Source organism: Delphinapterus leucas, chromosome 11, assembly GCF_059928025.1.
Source record: "Delphinapterus leucas isolate spDelLeu-1000000601 "Yukka" chromosome 11, BTC_Dleu_Yukka2, whole genome shotgun sequence".
Lineage (NCBI taxonomy): Eukaryota > Metazoa > Chordata > Mammalia > Artiodactyla > Monodontidae > Delphinapterus > Delphinapterus leucas.
This window is the reverse complement of record NC_143139.1, coordinates 94,056,775-94,080,742: the sequence shown is the minus strand read 5'-3', so window position 1 is coordinate 94,080,742 and position 23,968 is coordinate 94,056,775. Positions and strand designations below refer to the sequence as shown.

General features: G+C 43.1%; 1 protein-coding gene across 16 annotated transcripts in view; it reads right to left on the bottom strand.

Moving 5' to 3' along the window:
* Positions 1–21,518, bottom strand: part of TNRC6B (trinucleotide repeat containing adaptor 6B) — a 261,176-nt gene extending 239,658 nt beyond the window's left edge. For 7 of the 16 annotated variants that reach the window (XR_016394820.1, XM_089920020.1, XM_089920030.1 and 4 more), the window contains exon 1: positions 20,217–20,447. Coding sequence is in view for 1 of the 16 variants with exons in the window: in XM_089920034.1 (XP_089776160.1) it covers positions 20,217–20,301; positions 20,514–20,584 (156 nt within the window). In the remaining 15 variants the exon portion in view is untranslated. Of the gene's footprint in view, positions 1–20,216; positions 20,450–20,513 lie in introns of those variants that run through there. The other 9 variants (XM_089920028.1, XM_089920031.1, XM_089920025.1 and 6 more) reach the window with 5 other exon arrangements.
* Positions 21,519–23,968: the final 2,450 nt, after the last annotated feature.

The window sequence follows — 23,968 nt, the reverse complement described above, 5'->3', positions numbered from 1 at the left end:
ATATTAGAGCTAAGAAAGTGAATACAGGTCCATAATCCCTTAGCCACAATTCCAAAATCCACAAAAACTTCTGAGAATCAAAAATTTTCTATAATTCATTGGTAGCAAAACTTGATCTGAATTTAACTGGCAGCAAAATCTGACCTGAACTGACATGAGACTATTTATAGTCTACCCACTAAAGTAAGAATAGTCATAGCTTTGGCCACGGAAATATTAATGTATTTCACTATGAAGTGCTACCCCTGACTCTGCAGGGGCGTTACATGTATACAGTAAATGTATCTTATAAGCTTTCCAAAAAAAAAAAAAATTCTGAATTCTAAGATACAGCTGGCCCTTAGAGTTTCCAGTAAGGGACTATGAACCTAAACATGGGTTTTTATTAAAATAGTCCTGTCCATCTCTATCAAAATATATATCTCTTTCTAAAAATATTCCTATAAATCAATTTGAACTAATTTTTAATCAAAACTTATCACTATTAAAATATTCTACTCTGAATGTCTATAATGCTGTAACTGCATTATTAGTTAGAATATTTTATACCACTTCAACATTAAGTCAACTTCTCTCTGAAGGCAACATTAAAATCACCCTTTGACAGGAGTGTGGTATCAGAATGCGGTAAAGATAGTAAAGTTAAAAAAGCAGACCTCTGTCAATATGTTTTGATTTTTCTTTTTATGTTTAAAAAAACCCCAAAAACAAAGAGCATAAGATTTTTTAAAAATGTATCAAAGATGGGCTTCCCTGGTGGTGCAGTGGTTGAGAATCTGCCTGCCAATGCAGGGGACATGGGTTCGAGCCCTGGTCTGGGAAGATCCCACATGCCACCGAGCAACTAAGCCCGTGCGCCACAGCTACTGAGCCTGCGCGTCTGGAGCCTGTGCTCCTCAACAACAGAAGGCCGCGACAGCGAGAGGCCCGCGCACCGCGATGAAGAGTGGCCCCCGCTCGCCGCAACTACAGAAAGCCCTCGCACAGAAACGAAGACCCAACACAGCCAAAAATAAATAAATAAATAAATTAATAAATAAATAAATGTATCATAGAGGAACATAGATTTTAAAAGTTAACAAGCACCGATTTAAATAATTAAAAGAATAAAAATCAAAAAGAAGTCACAGAATCCAAGTAGTTACCAAGGAATAGAATACAAAATAAAAGTCAAGGAACAGAACATGTACAAGTAAGGAAAATTATATATTTTAGCCCAGTTATGTGTCAATTCTATTATAATATATGATTAAATGACAAATAATAACAAAGCTTGCAAAACTCAAAGGTCTCTATTATAGAAAGAAAACTATAAAGCCAGAGTAAAGCAAGAACTAAGACATAAGACTACTAAGAATCATTAATTACAATGAAGAGTAACTTAGAAGACTTCACATGAAAAATATGGGTAGAATGAACATTTTAATAAACATAAGTACAGTACTATATTTTAAACCCTGGTACCTAGGTGAAATAAAATTTGTTAAATTTTTTTTTTTTTTTAACTATACGCCAATCCTCCCTCCCTCCCCGACTCTCTCTCACATACAGAACTAGCAAATGCTAGGAACAATGCAGCCAAACAGGAACCTCATTTCACAACTGGTGGACATGAAAGCAGTAAACCCCCCCCCGCACCCTTTTTCTTAACATCTTTATTGGAGTATAGTTGCTTTACAATGGTGTGTTAGTTTCTGCTGTATAACAAAGTGAATCATCTATACATATACATATATCCCCATATCTCCTCCTTCTTGCGTCTCCCTCCCACCCTCCCTATCCCACCCCTCTAGATGGTCACAAAGCACCAAGCTGAGCTCCCTGCGTTATGTGGCTGCTTCCCACTAGCTATCTATTTTATATGTGGTAGTGTATGTAACTCCATGCCACTCTCTCACTTCGTCCCAACTTACCCTCCCCCCTCCCTGTGTCCTCAAGTCCATTCTCTACATCTGCGTCTTTATTCCTGTCCCGCTCTAAGTTCTTCACAACCTTTTTTTTTTTTTTTTAGATTCCATATATATGTGTTAGCATACAGTATTTGTTTTTCTCTTTCTGACTTACTTCACTCTGTATGACAGACTCTAGGTCCATCCACCTCACTACAAATAACTCAGTTTTGTTTCTTTTCATGGCTGAATAATATACCATTGTATATATGTGCCACATCTTCTTTATCCATTCATCTGTCGATGGACACTTAGGTTGCTTTCATGACCTGGCTATTGTAAATACTGCTGCAATGAACATTCGGGTGCATGTGTCTTTGTTTTTTTTTTTTTTTTTTTGCGGTACGCAGGCCTCTCACTGTTGTGGCCTCTCCCGTTGCGGAGCACAGGATCCAGACGCGCAGGCTCAGCGGCCATGGCTCACGGGCCTAGCCGCTCCGCGGCATGTGGGATCTTCCCGGACTGGGGCACGAACCCATGTCCCCTGCATTGGCAGGCGGACTCTCAACCACTGTGCCACCAGGGAAGCCCATGTGTCTTTTATTTTATATTAATTAATTTATTTTTGGCTATATTGGGTCTTTGTTGCTGTGTACAGGCTTTCTCTAGTTGCTGTGAGCGGGGGCTACTCCTCGTTGCAGTGCGAGGGCTTCTCACTGTTGTGACTTCTCTTGTTGCGGAGCATGGGCTCTAGGCACGCAGGCTTCAGTAGTTGTGGCACATGGGCTCAGTAGTTGTGGCTTGCAGGCTCTAGAGCTCAGGCTCAGTAGTTGTGGCGCACGGGCTTAGCTACCCCATGGCATGTGGGATCTTCCTGGACCAGGGATCAAACCTGTGCCCCTGCATTGGCAGGCAGATTCTTAACCACTGTACCACCAGGGAAGCCCGCATGTGTCTTTTTGAATTATGGTTTTCTCTGGGTATATGCCCAGTAGTGGGATTGCTGGATCATATGGTAATTCTATTTTTAGTTTTTTAAGGAACCTCCATACTGTTCTCCATAGTGGCTGTAACAATTTACAACCCCACCAACAGTGAAAGAGGGTTCCCTTTTCTCCAAACCCTTTCCACCATTTATTGTTTGTAGATTTTTTGATGATGGCCATTCTGACCATGTGAGGTGATACCTCACTGTAGTTTTGATTTGCATTTCTCTAATGATTAGCGATGTTGAGCATTCTTTCATGTGTTTGTTGGCTATCTGTATATCTTCTTTGGAGAAATGTCTATTTAGGTCTTCTGCCCATTTTTGGACTGGGTTGCTTGTTTTTTTGATATTGAGCTGCATGAGCTGCTTGTAAATTTTGGAGATTAATCCTTTGTCAGTTGCTTCATTTGCAAATATTTTCTCCCATTCTGAGGGTTGTCTTTTTGTCTTGTTTATGGTTTCCTTTGCTGGGCAAAAGCTTTTAAGTTTCATTAGGTCCCCTTTGTTTATTTTTGTTTTTATTTCCATTTCTCTAGGAGGTGGGTCAAAAAGGATCTTGCTGTGATGTATGTATGTAAGTATGTTTTCCTCTAAGAATTTTATAGTGTCTGGCCTTACATTTAGGTCTTTAATACATTTTGAGTTTATTTTTATGTTTGGGGTTAGGAATTGTTCTAATTTCATTCTTTTACATGTAGCTGTCCAGTTTTCCCAGCACCACTTATTGAAGAGGCTGTCTTTTCTCCATTGTATATTCTTGCCTCCTTTATCAAAAATAAGGTGACCATATGTGCATGGGTTTATCTCTGGGCTTTCTATCCTGTTCCATTTATCTATATTTCTGTTTTTGTGCCAGTACCATACCAACAGTACCATATATTTCTGTTTTTGTGATTACTGTAGCTTCGTAGTATAGTCTGAAGTCAGGGAGCCTGATTCCTCCAGCTCCGTTTTTCTTTCTCAAGATTGCTTTGGCTATTTGGGGTCTTCTGTGTTTCCATACAAATTGTAAAACTTTTTGTTCTAGTTCTGTGAAAAATGCCATTGGTAGCTTGATAGGGATTGCACTGAATCTGTAGATTGCTTTGGGTAGTATAGTCATTTTCACAATGTTAATTCTTCCAACCCAAGAACATGGTATATCTCTCCATCTGTTTGTATCATCTTTAATTTCTTTCATCAGTGTCTTATAGTTTCCTGTATACAATCTTTTGTCTCCTTAGATAGGTTTATTCCTAGATATTTTATTCTTTTTGTTGCAATGGTAAATGGGAGTGTTTCCTTAATTTCTCTTTCAGATTTTTCATCATTAGTATATAGGAATGCAAGAGATTTCTGTGCATTAATTTTGTATCGTGCTACTTTACCAAATTCATTGATTAGCTCTAGTAGTTTTCTGGTAGCATCTTTAGGATTCTCTATGTATAGTATCATGTCATCTGCAAACAGTGACAGCTTTACTTCTTCTTTTCTGATTTGGATTCCTTTTATTTCTTTTCCTTCTCTGATTGCTGTAGCTAAAACTTCCAAAACTATGTTGAATAACAGTGGTGAGAGTGGGCAACCTTGTCTTGTTCCTGATCTTAGTGGAAATGGTTTCAGTTTTTCACCACTGAGAACGATGTTGGCTGTGGGTTTGTCCTTTATTATGCTGAGGTAGGTTCCCTCTATGCCTACTTTCTGGAGGGTTTTTATCATAAACGGGTATTGAATTTTGTCAAAAGTTTTTTCTGCATCTATTGAGATGATCATATGGTTTTTATCCTTCAATTTGTTAATCTGGTGTATCACATTGATTGATAAAAGCCCTTTTAATAAATGTGTGGGGTAGAGAAGAACCCCAAATTATATCTGTCCAAAGGAAGCACTCACAAAGTTATACTACTCAAAGAAACTAAAGACTGAAAAATAACTCAAAACACTCCTTAAAGCAGTATCAGTAAAAAAAATGGTCATTGCTACATCCTGGAAATGAAGGATAATGCTATCTTTACAAGTATTATTTACTAAATTGTGGTTCGTACTATCCAAGAAAAATAACAATGTTGCCATCAGAAATAGTACATATGAGAACATCACTGATATATGGAATTCTAATTAAAAATTAAAAACATCAGAGTAAATTTGGATCTTAGAAGTCCATGTTACATATAAGAATTTAAAAGAAAAATTTCCCAATGTAATCTCCCTTTTACTTAAACAAAACAGAAATGGAAGGAAAGAAGAGAGAAGAAAGAAAAAAAAAACACAACAAAAAGATACCGGAACATCAAGGATAAAGAGCAAGCCAAGAAGACATCCTGTAAGTAAAAGAGTTTCCAAACTCACTATTATAAGATTTACTATAAAAGAAATGTAAAGCTATAAATTCAGTTAACTAAAAATACAAAGTTAAAGAAAATCAAAGTTGAAAGCTAAAAATCTAAGATTTTAATCCATTAAGAATATGTTTTAAAAGTCCTTGTTTCCTAATGGAGGGGTGGGGCTGGGACTAATGGGACCTTCAGGTACTAGAAAACAAAGACTGTGAGAAAAGAATTTTACCTCCACCCCAAAGAATTATACTCAGTGATTAAGGTTGCATATAATGTAGTGTATATACCAATCTACTAGGTTCTAAGAATATTCCTTGGTTAATTACATAACAGATCCAGATTCAAGGCATCTTTGTGAACTAGATCATTCACATAATTCCTACAGTGTAAAACAGATACAGATACGTGCGTGCTCATGCTACCGGAATTCAACATCTTACACAAATAACTTTAAATCATGATGCATTAATAATGCTGTACAGGTATCAAAATCCAACCTTATATCCTTTTATATCATGCAGTATATTTTGACAGGGTGATCTTAGTTTCCCTACACAAAAATTAGTTGACTATCATGATTTAAGAAGTTTCCGCAGTTAAGACTGCAGTATACCGAGGAAATGTACAAAAGTATCCAGATATCAGTGAGTTTATAATCAAGTTGGAGAGAGAGAATCACATAAAAACAATGTGAGAAAGCTTTAGTAAGCAGTTAAGTGCCAGCTGTAAATATAAACTGAAAAAATTTTGCAACTCCTATTTTGCAAAACGGTTTACAAATGGCACAAGGAAATTTGCCTCATTACTTTGAAATCATTTTGGACCCCAATCCATTTGTTGCAAATGACAAAATTTCATTATTTTTTATCCCTGAGTAGTAGTCCATCGTATATGTCTTAGTTGCGGCACACGGGATCTTCACTGCAGTGTGCAGGCTCTCTGGTTGTGGCATGCGGATTCCAGAGCATGTGGGCTCAGTAGTTGCAGCACGTGGGCTCTCTAGCTGTGGAGCACGGTTTCTAGAGCATGCAGGCTTAGCTGCCCCACAGCATGTGGAATCTTAGTTCCCCGACCAGGGATCGAACCCTCGTCCCCTGCATTGGAAGGCAGATTCTTAACCACTGGGCCACCAAGGAAGTCTCATGTATCTTTTCAAATTAGTGTTTTCTTTTTTTTTCCAGATATATACCCAGGTGAGAAATTGCTGGGTCATATGGTAGTACCATTTTTAGATTTTTGAGAAGACTCCATACTGTTTTATACAGTGGGTGCACCTATTTACACTCCCACCAACAGTGTACAAGTGTGTTCCCTTTTCTCCACATCCTCGCCAACATTTGTTATTTGGTTATATCACTTCTATTATGGTACTTGAGGTCTTGCCAGTACAATAAGGCAAGAACTAAAACTCAAAAGATCAGATAGTAAAATTGTCTTTCTTTGTAAATGATATAACTGTGTATATAAAAAACCAAAATGACCTACAAAAATGCCACTAGAAGTAATGAATGAAATTTTATTTATTTGATTGATTAGAGTCACAATCATATCAATAAAAATACATTGTATCGGACTTCCCTGATGGCGCAGTGGTTAAGAATCCGCCTGCCAATGCAGGGGACGTGGGTTCAATCCCTGGTCTGGGAAGATCCCATATGCCACAGAGCAACTAAGCCCGTGCGCCACAACTAATGAAGCCCATGTGCTCTAGGGCCCACGTGCTGCAACTACTGAGCCCACATGCTGCAACTACTAAAGCCCGCGCACCTAGAGCCCATGCTACGCAGCAAGAGAAGCCGCCACAATGAGAGCCCGCGCACCAGAGTAGCCCCCACTCGCCACAACTAGAGAAAGCCTGCATGCAGCAAAGAAGACCCAACACAGCTAAATAAATAATAAATAAATAAATAAATAAAACACTGTATCTAAATGAAGAGGTCTTTAATAATGAAGGACTTCCAGGGGCTTCCCTGCTGGCGCAGTGGTTATGAATCCGCCTGCCAATGCAGGGGACACGGGTTCGATCCCTGGTCCGGGAAGATTCCACATGACACAGAGCAACTAAGCCCGTGAGCCACAACTACTGAAGCCCGTACGCCTACAGCCCATGCTTCGCAACAAGAGAAGCCACCGCAATGAGACCCCTGTGCAGCACAACGAAGAGCAGCCCCCGCTAGCTGCAACTAGAGAACGCCCGCGTGCAGCAATGAAGACCCAATGCAGCCAAAAATAAATAAATAAATCTATTAAAAAAAATAATGAAGGACTTCTAGGAAGACAGTTTAGAGAATGCTTTTTAAGAGTGAGAAGGAAAATGGTTTGGAATCCAGAAACAAGGCAGAATATTTTATGTAAAGCCCTTATAAAGTATGGGGACAAAAAGGGAGAAAATCATATAAAATACAGAGAAAAGATTGTAGGGGAGAAGGCAAAGATTCAAAACTAGGGAATGATAGTTGATAGATGGAAGCATTAAAGGATCTGGCTCAGACAGAGAGGTTTGGATTTCACAGAATAAGAAAGGTTGATCAAGAAGGGAAAAGAAAATAGTGTATGTTGGAAATGTTTTCTGGAGAGAAACTAGGAATAGGATCACTGACAGGAAGCTATTTTAATAATCCAGACATAGGCTGAGGATGACTTAGAAGCAGGATGGTGGCATGAAAATGAAAATGAGAGGCTCGAAGTCCAAAGCCATAGAGAAAAGAGCTGAAAGATGTGGCAATGTTTCAAGATTCAGTGTTTCCGGATTTCAAGATTCAGGTATTGGGAGGATGGTTACCAATGACGGGACCCAACTGAGTGAACAAATCATTTAGGGAGGTGCAGCAGAGGCCCATCTCTGGCCTCCAGAGTTACCTTTTTGAAAGGCACCCTGAATGCTAAACCCAAGGTCTGAAAAATAGGAGGTGAAAGGAAAACAAGAGAAAATGACATTAAATACACATGTTTAAGTGCAGTAAATAAAAGTTTAGAGGGCATCTGCTTCAAAAGCAAACACGCTGCATCAGTGTGGAGCCCTGGCTCTGGCAGGTTCGGGAAGCGTAGGGTGATGTCACAATGTGCTGAGGCCGCCTCACAAGCTGTGTGTGGGGCACAGGGTCCCCTGTTTAAAGTTTTCAAACCAGCCCTTACTGGCTTGAAATGTGATGTCTTTTGCATTTTCATTCTCTTGTTTTGTTTTTGTTATTTCCACAAAGAGCCTTTTCACTAATTCTCTGGTGTTTTAAAACTAATGTTTTCCCCTTTGGGTCCGGGTTTTGGCCATATATTGGGAATATGGGGGAATAAAGAGACCTTCTCCTGCATGATTTAAGTGGGAATCAATAATCAGTGTGCCCTTTTGTTTAAAGGGATAGAGCCAAACTGCAAAATACAAGCATCATAAATTTTAAACATTTTGGTATAAAATATAAAACTTTTATAGAGAAAATAAGGTTGACAAAAGAGTAGCTGTTGAAGGTTTATTTTAAAATCTATTGCCCATGCTACATCTTAAGTAGAGAGTTCTACACTTAGAAGTCCCAAAGAGATATACATCTGGGTAAAATACCTCCTCATGAAGCGATATTACTGAGCATGATACACCATTAGCAAGATTTTTACAGAAGGAAAAACATCTAGCTCCTCGGAGGACCTTGGCTTCATCTTTCACTCCTTCCTCCACATCAGAACCCAGAAGATGCTCAAGACATTTCCCTTGATATACTTGAGACAGGAGATAAAGGGGCAGGGCACAACCATTAAAAGAATGACACAGCCATTGAGGACACAACAAAAACTGGTTAGAACCTACTAGGCCCAAGATGGTGGAAGATTCGACGTCTATTAGACCTTGAGCCTCAGATGTGCTCACTGTAATGCATTAGCATATGCTAAATGACACACCCACAGGCACCATGACAGTTCCGAGGCCATAAAAGGCCAAAAGGTGGGTGGTGCCCAATTCCTGGAAATCCCTGGCCCTTTCCCAAAATAGTTGGAATAATCCTCCCACTTATTAGTCTATGCAATTACCCAGCCCATTAAAAACTAACCACCCCGTACTGGGGGGCAGCTCTTGTCTTCTGAGACAGACCACACGCTGTCTATGGAGTGTGTATCTCTCTAAATAAACCCGCTTTCACTTTACTATGGCTCACTCTTGAATTCTTTCCTGTGTAAAGCCAAGGACCCTCACTTGGCAGCCGGGCCCAGGAACTTGCCTGAGACCTGGAACATGACCATCCTCATGTGTCCCATTTTCCTGCAACATACTGACCTGGGCCTAAGTTAGGAAGCCTGGACCTCTTCCACTTTTGGAGGTTCTTACTACGTTTTAAAATAAAGACATGCCAAGAAAGCATTATAAAAACTGTGGTACATTTTAAATGTATACATGTAATTAACCCTTCTAGGGAAAGAATACAATGTAACTGTACTGGTCACAAGATACAGGATTAACAAACATGTTAATTTGTCATAAATCACAGATAGTATGATCTGGCAACTGGAACAAGTTTAAAGTTACAGTCAATATCTCCTTCCAGGGACTTCCCTGGCGGTCCAGTGGTTAAGATTCCACGCTCTCAATGCAGGGGACACAGGTTCGATGCCTGGTCAGGGAACTAAGATCCCACATGCCACAGAGCGTGGCCAAAAAAACAAAAACAAAACAAAAGCAAAAATAATATCTCCTTTCAATCCTGTGGATTTATCTCTTAGACTGCTTACACCTACTATATGCAAATCATTCTGCTGAGTGCCACAGAAAAAAACAAAGTAGTATAAACTGTTTTAGGCTCACGGTATCCAAGAGAGAATCCTGACTTCTCCCTCTTCTCTAGTTGAGGAAATTCTATCAATTATCACTCCACTCTCCTTGGTCCTTCCTGAAATTGCACCTTGAACCCACAATCTTCCAACTGAAACCACACAACTCATCTCAGAACTTAATGAAGCTCAGGTTCTTTATGACTCGGCGCAGAAGGAATTCAGCGAGAGGCAAAGTGACAGGGAAGAAATAGATTTATTAATATCCTTTGTAAAGAGGTTGCAGGAAAATGGGGCATGAGAGGATGGTCATGTCCCAGGTCTCGGGCGGGTTCCTGGGATAGGCCACCAAGTGAGGGTCCTTGGCTTAGCACAGGAAAGAATTCAAGAGTGAGCCACAGGAAAGTGAAAGCGGGTTTACTGAGGGAAAAACACACTCCACAGACAGAGTGTGGGCCGTCTCAAAAGGCGAGAGCAGCCCCCAAATATGGGGTGCTTAGTGTTTATGGACTGGGTTCATAAGCTAATGAGTGGGAGGATTAGTCCAACTATTTTGGGGGGAAGGGGCGGGGACTTCCAGGAACTGGGCCACCACCTACTTCTTGCCCTTTTATGGTCAGCCTCAGAACTGTCATGGTGCCCATGGGTGTGTCATTTAACATGTTCTACAATGAGCGTATAACGAGGCTCAAGGGCTACTGGAAGTTGAATCTTGCTGCCATCCTGGGCCTAATCAGTTCTAACCAGTTTATGTTACATCCTCAATAGCTAAGTCCTTCTTTTAAAGGTTCTGCCCTGCCCTCTTCCCTCCTGTCTCATTCCTACACCTTTTAAACAGATTTTCTATCTTGCCTTAAGATGTTGTGCCTTCTCAACCTCACCCTGCTTCCCATTTTCTCCTTCCTTTCTTTTCCAAACATCTTAAACTACACTCACTGCTATCACTTTCCCTACCATCCATTATCTCCTTAGCCCCTTGTAATGTAGGTCAATAAACAAACACACAGAAATCTGTAGCAATCGACATTGTAACTGGTCAATTATCATCTTCTGAATGTGATCAGCACTACCAGAGCTTAATCACCTCATTCTGAAAACTATCAAGTTCTGAATATGAAAATCTGAGGAAACACTGGTTAGCCAACAAAGTACAGACATCTCACAATTGTACTTAAAAACAATAATAGAATGAAAGATAGCAAGAGTTGAGGTGAATTAGGGAAAAGGAGGCACTACTTAAGAATAACAGGGCTGAGAAAGAGGAATAGAAGGGGACACGAAAGCAAAGAGCTGTTAAACTAAAGAGGTATAAAATGAATGAAAATGGACTAAATTTCCATTCAATGAACCTTCCTTTCTTCACTTTTAGTTGAGAATCAAATTAAACTAATGCTGGTTCAGTGAACCACTTAAAGACTTACAGATAAGTAAAATTAAAACTTCAAGCTGTAGAAGTCGTCTTTCCCAGTCCACGTACCTGGAGGTCCTTCTGGGTAATCCTTTCTGATTTCATCCCTTTCACTGGTTCAGTATCTGGCCCTGTGAGGTGCATCAGCACTCGCCTCAGGCAATCTGGAGGTCATTTCCTTTACTCTCCACTCCTAGATAAGCTTAAATGAGTTACTGCTTTCTAACTCCACCTGGAATCATTTGCATGGTTACAGGTACTATACTCAAGCGACTACGTTAATTAGAAGCAACAATCATCGTTCTGGCTTACGATTAGCTTCTGTGAATGGTACTTTATAATGCCTTTATGAATTCAAATGTACGGAATCACAACATTATTTCCAAGATTATTTCCAGTTCTGAAATGTAGTGTAATCTAAGAGTCTGAGTCTGACATGACACGGTTAGCCTGTAAGTCAGCTGTTGGCCCTGTACCCCAACGCCAGCTTTATAAAAGCACACCACTGTGCCATCCTCTCCACATACTAAATGAGCTCCTTCGGGCCTCTGTGCAGGCTGTTCGCTCTGCCTGAAATGCCCTTCCTCTATGACTTGCTGGAAGTGTCACCTTCCCTGGAACGGCTTTCTGGACCTCCAGTTGTGTGGACAACTTTCCTTTTCACCCCTGCCCCCTCCCCTATATGCCTACTATAGCACTTATTACACTAAATGGCACTCATTTGTGTATGTGTCTGCCTTGCCCACTTCGCTGTGCACTCCTCGGGAGCAAAGATCTCTTCTCATCCCATCCTTGTAGTCCTAGCTGCTAACCTAGCATTCAGCACATGGTGTGCACTCAAACGTTCAGTGAAACTGCAGTCATGTGAGTCCCGACCACATAAAAAAATTGTTTAAAGGAATAACCATTCTGATTATTTTTACTAATAAGGATTAAAAAGATACTCATTAAACTCTACAGTGGGGAGTTCCCTGGTGGCCTAGTGGTTAGGATTCCGGGCTTTCACTGCCGTGGCCCAGGTTCAATCCCTAGTCCAGGAACTGAGATCCCACAAGCCACACAACATGGCCAAAACAACAACAGAAAAAAACTCTACAATGACCAGATAAAATTTTCAGACAAATTAAAATTTTTCATTACAATATTCTTTCTGTAATATTAAAATGTTTACCTATTACAAGTAGAAACTAAGAAAAAAATAGAACCCGGAGACAATCTAAAATGGAAAGCCCCTCCCTGCCCCCATATATTTAATTTATTTAAACCATTAGAATGATATTTTTTTTTGTTGTTGTTGTTGTTGTTTTTTGCGGTACGTGGGCCTCTCACTCTTGTGGCCTCTCCCGTTGCGGAGCACAGCCTCCAGACGCGCAGGCTCGGCGGCCATGGCTCACAGGCCCAGCCGCTCTGTGGCATGTGGGATCTTCCAGGACCAGGGCACGAACCCATGTCCCCTGCATCGGCAGGCGGACCCTCAACCACTGCGCCACCAGGGAAGCCCTAAAATGATTTTTTTAAATTCTATTTTTAGTTCTTTTTCTTAATTTATTTGAAAAATATTCACTCAGGACCTACTATGTGCAATTTACAGTGCTAAATACTGGTGATAAAAATGTGAACAAAACAGACAAGGTATGGGGCTTCCCTGGTGGCGCAGTGGTTGAGAGTCTGCCTGCCAATGCAGGGGACACGGGTTCGAGCCCTGGTCCGGGAAGATCCCGCATGCCGCGAAGCAGCTAAGCCCATGCGCCACGACTGCCGAGGCTGCGCTCTAGAGCCCGCAAGCCACAACTGCTGAGGCCCGTGTGCCTGGAGCCCGTGCTCCGCAACAAGAGAAGCCCCTGCTCGCCACAACTAGAGAAAGCCTGCGTGCAGCAGCAAAGACCCAACGCAGCCAAAAATAAATAAATAAAATAAATAAATTTATTTTTTAAAAAAAGTATTTTTATTCACATAGCTATTTTCTAGCAGGGAAAACAATATACAAATTAAATGATTACTTAATTACAACTATATTAAGGGCTCTGAATTTTTAAAAGCAGCACATCTCCTAATCTGGGGTGGGGATGCTTAGAAAGTCACTACAGAAGTGACATATAAACTGGGCTCTGAGGATTAAAGAGGCATCAACTAGGGTTGGGGTGGGAGGCCTCCAGACCATGGGAATAGCAAGTGCAAGGAAGAGACCTTGAGTGGGGAGGAATATGCATTTCAGGAACCAGAAGGTCGGTGTGGCAATAGTACAGGCAACCAAGCGGAGGACAGGAAATGTGGCAGGGTCTTCCCTGGGCATTCAGCGAGCAAGACAGAACAGGTGCTTATTCTCATGAAGTTTATATTCCAGAGGGCAGATGGCAGGGTTTGGGGACTCATTAACAGTTTTAAGTAGGGGAGAAATGTGACCAGTTACACTTGTTTTTCAGTTAAATGTTGTATATTTGAGGTATAACATACACAGAACAGATATGTAGTTTTAAACGATTATTCCTGCTGCAGTTTCAACAATTCTCTGAGGCAGAGAATTCTCTACTTATAAAAGAAAAAGCTAAGGTTCTGCAAAACAAATTTATTCGAGGATATTTATTCAACAAACTTTTGAGTGCCTACAATACGGCAGGCACAGTACAGTGTGTGCATTCATACAGAGACGAACGCAACAGTCTTGCTCTTAAGAAACTCACAATCTGATGGGAGAGACAGATCTAGAAACACTGTATAGTGTAGTCCATGCCAGAAATGAGGAAAGTATAAGGGAGCAGAGAGGAATTCAATCTTCCTAGGAAGAATGAATCATTTCATCTCTGTGTTAAAGCTGCATTTTTTTCCATACTATTAGTTTTTGAATTCTCAATCATTCCTGTACTTGGAACACAGTAGGTACTCAAGCATATGTCTATGATACAAACCAACCCAGGTTTTCAACTTCTAGTTCAGTGCCTTTCCAGTAACTAAACATGCCCCTAACTGGAAGAGCATGCATTAATTCCAAGGAGCTCTTCTTTTGAAGCTGCTTTCCAAGCCAGCTTACAAACCACCAAAGAAAGTATCATTAAAGTCAAACCTCATTTTTTGACCCAGCCTGAAAACCCATAACAATATCTAAACATAGTTATTTTTTTAAAGCAAATCTTCATTCAGAAGAAATTATCCTATGAAGACAATCAAGAAACCGCCATCTAGTCCTTCATAATTCATGATCTCTGTCCTCAAAGAACTTATATTTTGGTTTCTAATTGGAAAGATAAAACGTAGCACATAGAAAGAATAAAACAAAATACAAGGTAGCATTTGTTCATTGATTTAACATATTTACAGACTGCTTACTACAGGCCAGGTAAGGAGCCATCTTAGGGATGCAAAAATGAGCAGGACAAAAGCCTGCCTTCAAGGAACTCAGTCTTATGGAGGAAGCCAAGAATAACACAGCCCAGGACAATAAGAGCTGTAATTCAGCAGGTACGCACAGATGAGAACACAGTTGCCATCGGTTCTAATTCATCAGGCACCTATACCTATGCTTTATCAGTTATTAAATATTTTAACACTACCTCTGATTATAATACGAACTGATAAATAATTGCTATATGAAAAAACAATGACACGAAAAAATTAACATTAAAATGGCTCAGAGGAGATGGTGAGAACTGAAGTTTAGGGATGGTCTTAGGATCCTCCGGGTTTCTCAGCAAGGAAGGTTAGCATATTTGGATAAGGAGCTGGTTGCAGGGAAGGGGAACAGAGTTACCAAAAAGCCAGTGGTGGCAATTACCCAGGTATAGCCCTCCATCTGTGTTGAGGACATGGTTTAGAGTTGTGCTGTCCAGCATGGTAGCCACTAGCCACTAGCATGGTAGCCACATGCAGCTACTGAGCACTGGAAATGTGCTTAGTCTGAATTGAGATGTATTAAATGAAAAGTATCCTCCAGATTTCAGAGTTTCACATGAAAAAAAGGATGTAAAGCACCTCAATATATATATATATGTTTTGTTTTACTGATTATATGTTTACATAATATTCTGGATATACTGAAGTAAATAAAGCGTTATGAAAATCAATTTCACCCTTTTCTTCTACCTTTCTAATGTGGCTACTAGAAAATTTAAAATTACATGTGTGGCTCACATTTGTGGCTTGCATTCTATTTCTCCTGCACAGTGCTAGTCCAGAGAGCCTTAAACAACAAACTAAGGAGTTTAATCCCTTGAGGCAATGAAACACTATTGAATGTTTTCAAACTTAGGCGCTTGTGGTAGATTTGGGGAGGGGACAGGAAACATAAAGCACTGTTTCAGGAAGACTAGCGTGGGGGCAATCCCTAGCTTCAAGACACTAGAGGCAGTTGTCAATGTCAAAAGGCCAGCAAATGTCAAAGGGTAAGCAGGCTCAGCTGGAAAGTATACAAGGTCTTTAGAAGTCCCACGCTGGGTGTAGAGAGGAGGAAGAAATCAAGAGCAGGGTGAGGTGAGGGAAGAGTAACAGCTGCAAGCACTGACATGAGCCTGGATAACCAAGGTGCACTGCTCAGCGGACTAGCAAGCCCAGCCCTGGTTTAGGTTTAGGTTAGACCTCAACTGGCCCAGTGGTAAAGGCTCCCAGGCAGAGGTGCAATTCAAGAGAACAAAATCGGTGTTCTCTTTAGTGATTTCAGATCTATCTCTATGTGGCAAGACCTCCACCAGTGGGATCCAGTCCAGTGAAGGTAGGAAGTGGAAAGCAAGGCTACCAGAAACTACAAGATAGCGATAAATTATGAAAGCAAAAGCCCAGACTTACAACACTGCAAGCAAATATTTACTGAGAGTTTGCTGTATGCCTGATACTTGGCTCGGCTCTGGAGGCATGGGAAGCAAAACAGACGTGGTCCTGAATCACAAACTGTAGTGAGAGCTATGAAGAAAGAACAGGAGCTCTGAGAGACCTAATTAAGGGTGGATGGGAGTAATGGGATGAGGTCATAAAGGAAAGACTCTCTGAAGAAGTGACAATTTCATCTGAACCCTGAAATCAGGTGGGTAAAGACTAGGGGGGAAGAACAGCCCAAGCCAGGAGACTGGTATGTACAAAAACCTTACGGCTGGAAAAGGCTTGGGTAATTCAAAGAATTGAAAGAAAGGCTGTGTAGTTAGAATGTCAGGAAGGCAGGTGGGCCATATAAAGGTGAGAGAAGGCTGGAGAGGCAGGCAGAGGCCAGATCTTGCAAAGCCTCAAAGGATGAAAAATAAAATCCTAAACGGGTCTGAGTGCAATGGGAAGCCGGGAGGGGTTTTGACCAGGGAAATCCTGATGGGTTCGGAGTGTTCCAACCACCTATGCTCTGCTCAGCCTACTGAACAGAAGCCGGCTTGGCAGCAAAGAGGCAGGACCCGGCATTTGTAGCTGAGTAGCAGGATACCTGGTCTGGGGTAAGAGTTTAACATAAGGCCCTTCAAGTGTTCCAGGGTTACAAGGTTGGGAGAAGGATGGCACCACCAAAAAATATAGAAAAATCTGATGGAAGAGCTGGTTTGGGAGCCATTAGCTGGGAGGCAAAGTTAGGCACAACTCTAAACATACCAGGTATGAAGGACTAGGGAAGAATTCCAGCAGGTAAATATGGATGTTGTTTAGAGAATGGAAGAGAGATGAGGCATGGATCCTCAGATTAATAGACAGAAGTGATATAGTTTAAATCCCCAAAGTAAATAACGTTTTCAAGGAGTAGAAAAAGAGAAAAAAAAAAAAGACAACAAAAGGAGCCTGAGTTTGATCCTTAGAGGTAATTTCTCTCTGGGATGGAAGTCAGGAAAAAGGACTCTCAAAAGGGATAGAGCATGAGTGAGTCTTTTTGGAGTGATGGAACTGTTCTGTATCCTGATTATGGTGATGGTCACATGTATCTGTACATGTACTAACATTCACAGAAACGTACACACACTAAAAGTCATTGTTATGATATGTTATTTTAAAAGTAAAATAAAAACGTTTTTAAAGGGTGGGGTAGTCAAAAGGACTGAGCTACAGGGAGACAGCACAGAACAGGATAAAGCCCGAAAGGATGCTCTGGGAAATTTAACCATTAAATTAAATGGCAACCTTGGAAAACGCCTCAGTGAGTGGTGGTGAGGTTAAAAGCCAGGCTGCAAAGGTTCAAGGATGACTAAGTAGTGAAGGGAAGCAGTCAGTATAGCCTCCTCTGTTAGAATTCTGGAGGTGAAAGGAAGAACAGAATGGCACAGGAGCTCAAACAGATGAGAAGTGGGAGATTAGCAAACTAGCAGAGCCAAACTTCCCAGACTCTATGAATTGTTCCATTTAAGTATTCTTCTAAAACATGCCTTTTGCACATGAGCTGTTCACTTTCTTATCGTCCCATTAAACTAAAACTGCTAAAAGGAACCCGAAATCATGACATTTTTAACTCTGTTCCTTAGTCAACTGATATTTACTGTGCTCCTACTATACGGTAAGCACCCTGCTGGATACAAAAGTGAATAACGCCTGGGCCCTGTAAGAGCACACAGGATTAATCACAACAGCAAAGGTACTGGAGTGATCTGCACGAAGGGCTCTGAAAGCCTTGACCTCTGAATTAAACACATTTTAATTTATCTTTAGAAAAAGTAAGTAAGGAGGAAATGAAAGCAAAGCTTAGATGTAACACTAGTAAAAATGTTCCTAATTTCTAAAAACTAAGAATGAGTTTCTTAAGTTAGGTACGGGGAGCCTAACCATCAGTCGCATTTCCCTTTCCCATCCCTCTCTACTTTTCCGTGTACTCTGCATTTCTTCCTCTGGATAAGCTAGGGGGCAAAATGGGACAAGCACAGGCTTTGAAACCAAACAGACTTAAGACTAAACCGATGCCCTTGAACTTCCTAGCTCTGTGGCTTCTGGAGGCTCTTTTTCTCATCCATAAAACAGTAATGAGACCTACCCCTCAGGCTTAAGGTAAGAATTAGGTAAAAATATAAACAGGTTGGCATACGCAAAACACGCAAAAAATGTTAGCTTAGGGCTTCCCTGGTGGCGCAATGGTTGAGAGTCCGCCTGCCGATGAAGGGGGTATGGGTTCGTGCCCCGGTCCGGGAGGATCCCACATGCCGCAGAGCAGCTGGGCCCATGAGCCATGGCTACTGAGCCTGCGCATCTGGAGCCTGTGCTCCGCAATGGGAGAGGTCCAGTTAGCTTAACATTATTACTACCATTTGAAGAAATGGTATTGTTCTGATTTAAAACATTTTTAAGTGCTTCCATTTGAATGAGAAAAAAATAATCTTTTTTCCCCAAGGGCATGACATTTATGTGCTACCTTAGAAAAGCAGCTTGGCAATTTCTTCTCCTTAAGTCCTATCAGGAACTATTTTGCTCAAATAATGATGTTTGGGACAAGCACTTAAAAACAGTCAACAACTAAGAAACTATAAAGGCATCATTATCATCACGGCATCCCAAGAGGAACAAGCCAGTCTTATTTGCGATCTGGATACTTGCCTTAGTGTATGGACCTACTACATTCACATCTCTCCTACTACCTACCTAGTGGGACACTGCACACGTGTAGAGTTGTCAATGTTCTAAAAGTTCTGCTTTTTAAAAGGCATTTACAAAACACTACCAAAAGAATAAACATAGTTTCAAAGCCAAGATGCTTCTCCAAATCAATAGGAAACTATCATCCTACTGAAATTCCCCACAACTACGAAGGAAATAGCCTCTATTGTTAAACCTGCACAAAATGCTAAGATGTAAGATTTCTATACATCCCATTTCTGTTTGCTTAACTGCTGGTGGGGGGCGGGGGCAGTAATTAATGACGTTTTATTCACTGACCATGGGGAAACATCTCTGGCCAATTTTGTTGTATAATTTTGCTTATATTGTAAGCAAATGGCCAACTTGAAATTCACCTTATCCCTCGCTTCAACCTCCAGCACAGACGCTAAAAAGTAATAAAACAGCCAAAAGATACATGAGAAAGCAAGGAGCCTGAAAAGACCCAGACTAGTTCTCGGTGCCCAAAGAACTGAGCATGTGCTGGTCCTTAAGAAGCCTGACAAGAGGCTACCTTTACTGGGTGTCTTCAGCCACTACAGTGGATTTAAGCCCACTGTGGAAACCCACTAGTTTGAAACCAAAGGGCGCAAGACCAGGGAATGCAGGAAACACTTCGGGCTGGTCGTCCGCTGATATTCCCCTCGCCCTCCTTTCCCCGAGGAGGTTGAATCGCCTCTCGAAGGTGGCCACACACGCAGGGCTCTGGGGGGAGGGGTGGGGGCGGGAGCAGGGGAACGCATTCACTCCGTCACGCAGGTCCTGCACACAGGTGGGGACCGGGAGGCTCCGAGGCCTGCCGTCTCCCTCTGCCACCGCCAGGCAGGGGCCCCGACGCGCCTCCGCGGGCCTCGGCTCTCCGCGGGGACCCCTCTCTGCCCCGAGGTCCCCCAGCGACGGGAAGCGAACTCGACTCGACCAGCCCACCCGGACGGAAGCCCTCCCCCAGCTCACACCTGCCGGCGCGTGACGCCCGGAGTCGCGCTCGTCTGCCGGTCCCGGCCCGGCCATTCGGGGCGCCCCTTCCCCGCGAGCGGATGTCGCCCGCGTCCCTCCCAGTCCCGGGGTCAAACCCACCAGACGCCCGCCCCGCGGGGCGCGCGCCCAACGCCGCCACCCCCGCCGACCCCCGCGCGCGCTCACGCTCCTCCGGCACTCTCCCCGCCGCGCGCGCTCACTCGCGAGGACACGCACACGGTGCGCCTCAGCTTGACAGGCCGACCCCGCGCCGCGCGCTCCCGCGGGCGTCCTCGCCCACCCGGCCGGCCAGCTCTGACTGGGCGGTGAGCGGGGGAGGGGAAGGGCGGCGGTGGCCGTCGGTCCTCACTTACCACTGAGCCGTGCCGGCTCCAAGTGCGCGGCGTTCCGCTGTGAGGCGATGCGCCGCGATGCGCGCGGTCCCCGCTTCTCTGCAGGCTATGGAGGCGAAGTAGTAGAGGGACTGAGGGGCTCGGGGGGGTCACTCCCTCCCGCTTCACCTCCGAGAAACACGGGGACCCCAGAAACTAAAAACAAAATAAACAAACTTTCCCCTCCGCCTCCCTCCCCCAAAACCACAACACAAACACTCGGGGGCCCGCCCAGAGCCCCACTTCATTGGCCGCAGGGAGGATGCTGCCGGCCCTCACTGGCTGGCTTTTGTGCCCGTCAAGCTGCCGTTCCGCCCCTCCAATTTCTCGCAGCTGCCGTCGCCCCTCATTGGTCAAATGCGTTCCGTTTGACGAGCTACGATTGGCTGAGCTGTCTGCGCCAATCATTCGGGGACACACCCCCTCAGCATCCCAGAGACCTTTTCCTCGGTCGCGGACTCGGAGAGGCCAAGGGGAAACTAGAGCATGATGGCGGCCGAGCTCACTTGGCGCAACCATCGTCTTTTTCCTTTTATTAGCTCATTAGTGCCTCGCCCTCGCGCTGTTTCCCCTAAGCTCCTCTCTCCATCCAGTACTGCCTAATAACGGAATCTATACGTCCCGGCTCCTTGATTTATCCCCGCCGAAGTGCTGAGTGTGGGCTCGTTGTGAATCATTGGACTGTCAGCATGTCACTCCCTAGTCAAATCTTCAAACTATTGGTGGAACAGCAAGCAAGTCCGTCCAACAACAAGGGCTAATGCCATTGGTTTGTCTCCACTGAGTTCTTTCCTGGTACCTTATTGGGCAAATAGGCGCGTCGGTCAGATCTGGATTCGCTGTGCTGTGGTTAATTGTTTGCTAGGGAGTTTGAATGACTCCCGTCATTTGGCCTGTGGTTGACGATAGTAACGATTACCATTTATTGCATGTCCGCTTTGTGCCAACCATGCAGAGTTCTTTACAAGGACTATCGGTTGAACCTGTGAGTTTTACGTTCTCTAAATTTTACAGTTAGGAAACTGAGGCTCCAGAGAGGTTAGGAAATTTACCCAAGGTCACCTAGATAGAATGTAGTTGGTAGACAAGCATTTGGTCCCAGGTCTGTCTGACTCCAGAGCCTTCGCTCTTTTCACTGTACTTTAGTGCCTTTCCCTTAGCCTAGACTCGTACCCAATCAGCTAACCCAACATCTTCAAAAGCTTTCAATCAGAACCTAAGTTCCTCAGTTTCCGGAGGTGACATTGCTGGGGACTAAAGCTATGGAATAGGCTGTCATTGCCTCCACTGCATCCTCTTCTCCAGCACCCATTCCTCCCCACCCTGAATTAAACAGTCTTGGTGATTCCTGACCAGAAGCCTATCTACCTTTATGTTCATTTTCTCGGCTTTATAAATAAATGGACACTTCTACCAGCCTTCTGTTTCAAGCCTACTTTCCTGACCCACACACATCCATCTCCAGCTCACTCTCTTTTGAGAGAGTCCTCAAGAGGCAGAAACAAGAAGAGAGTCTAAAGAGAGAAAAAGAATAAATCGGTTTAGAAATAAATAATTTACTGTATGCAAACGGAACAGCTCTTCAGCTCCTGGATAGCTTCCAGAGTAGCCCCTGATGCTGTGCAAGACAAGTGCTCCTGGCTTGTGGCCATTGGATTCTTTGTGGCCGCTTTCAGCAAAGTGAATCCAACATTCCAGCCAGGGGAGGGCAGAATGCTTAGGACCCACTGCCAGAGAGCCGGCCTCAGGCTCTGGGACTGAAATGATCTCCAGGAGCACAGTGCTGGACGATAGCCTGCATTCCGTCTCGGGTAATTAACATTTTACCATCCCAAATCCCCACCCCCTGTAGCTTCAGTGGGATCACTGCCCTTGTTTCCTCTCCTGATCCAAGCTGTTGTGTAACCGCATTGGCACTGCTTTAATAATAAAACAACCACTGTAACACAGTAATAGTGCTCAACACTTATAGCCTTTCAGCAGAGGAAGATAAGTGTTTCACAAACATCAATTAAGATTAAATGGCAGGTATTCCTAGGGCAACTGCCAGCAGAAGGACAGAAGAAAATTCATGAGTCAAATTCTAAGAAAGGTCCTGAGAACCTGAATCCTTATAACTACATACCCCATACTAGCATTCCAATATGGGGATTCTGAACCAGAAAACAAAAAGAATGAGAAATGGTCAGTGTCCAAAAACTTCCTTATTTTCATAGTTGGTTGTTTGTAACTCTATTTTAAAGTTCCTTGAAAACAAATGATTTCTTTTTCATCTTTGTATGTCTCGAATTGCTCTGATTATATGAGGTTCCCCCAATAAATAATTATTCAGTAAATATTTATGGAGCTAGTTGGCACTTTCCTAATGTACAGAGGCTGCACAGATGAATAAAACACATCTCCCTTTAGGAACCTCGATTTAGTGGGGGTGACCAACAGGTAAACACAGTGCAGATGGCTTGGAGGGACATGGGACTCAATCTTGGAGAGACAAAGATGGCTACCCTGAAGGTGTGACATCTACAAGAACTAAAGGATGAATTGTGATTACCTAGGCAAGAGACTGGGGATGTGCGGTGACCTGCAATGCTTGCTCTCTGGGGGCAGGGAGCAGGATAGGAATATCCAGGAGTGGCCAAAGCCGGTGCTTCCTATAAGATTGCTGTTTTTCTGATCATAAAAGTAACATTGAGTAAAGATTTCAGACAATACAGAAAGTTTTAAAGTAGAAAATAAAATCTCCCTCAAATCCCACTACTAGAGCCAACCACCATTAAGGAGAGTATCTTCCCAGACTCTTTTTTTTTTTTTTTTTTTTGTGTTACGCAGGCCTCTCACTGTTGTGGCCTCTCACATTGCGGAGCACAGACTCTGGACACGCAGGCTCAGCGGCCATGGCTCACGGGCCTAGCCGCTCTGGGGCATGTGGGATTCCCGGACTGGGGCATGAACCCGTGTCCCCTACATCGGCAGGCGGACTCTCAACCACTGTGCCACCAGGGAAGCCCCCAGACTCTTTTATGAATAGACCCGCACATGGATTTCTTCCAACAAACAGTGGGGTGTGGTTTAGGGTCTTGTCTGTACTTTGATAGCTCTCATTGCTCAGAACTGCAACTTTGGATGGAACCTGTTCTCACTTTCTATACTTGCTGGAAGAAAGCCAATAAATCAACTAAATGTTTATTGTGGAGGATGATGGTTTCTACTTCCTGTCGCAGCAAATGACAGATTATCACCTGCTACAGGACTTTGGAGCTTGCTCAGCCTAGTGTGGAGTCAGTGAATGGTGGGGAGGAAAGGGGTCTGCAGTACTCACTGCCCGAGGGCTTACAGGCTGCTTTGGTGGCTGTGGAGTCAATTCCTGCCCTGAAAAGGCAGCCCAGGTCAAAGAATGACATGCTAGGGTGCTCTCCTTTGCTCTCTTTCTCGTTTCTTCTCTGCATTCTACTTGCGGTAAATATTTTGTGTGTTTGTTTGTTACAACACACCCAGCTTTGAGAGTAAAAAGACTCGCCAAGCCCTGCACCCTCGTACGCGGGCCAAGTGCAGTATGTTCTTGGAGCGCTATACTATTCTTAGAGCTCTATATGTGGTGTTCTATACAGTTGGCTTTTTGCTGGAGGGGAAGGCAGATTTAATGAGTGATAGCTGCCTTGGATGGCTACCAAAAGTGCTCTAAGCCATTCCAAGCAACAGGCCTTCCTTTCTTCCCTTGAGAGATTGTTCTGTGA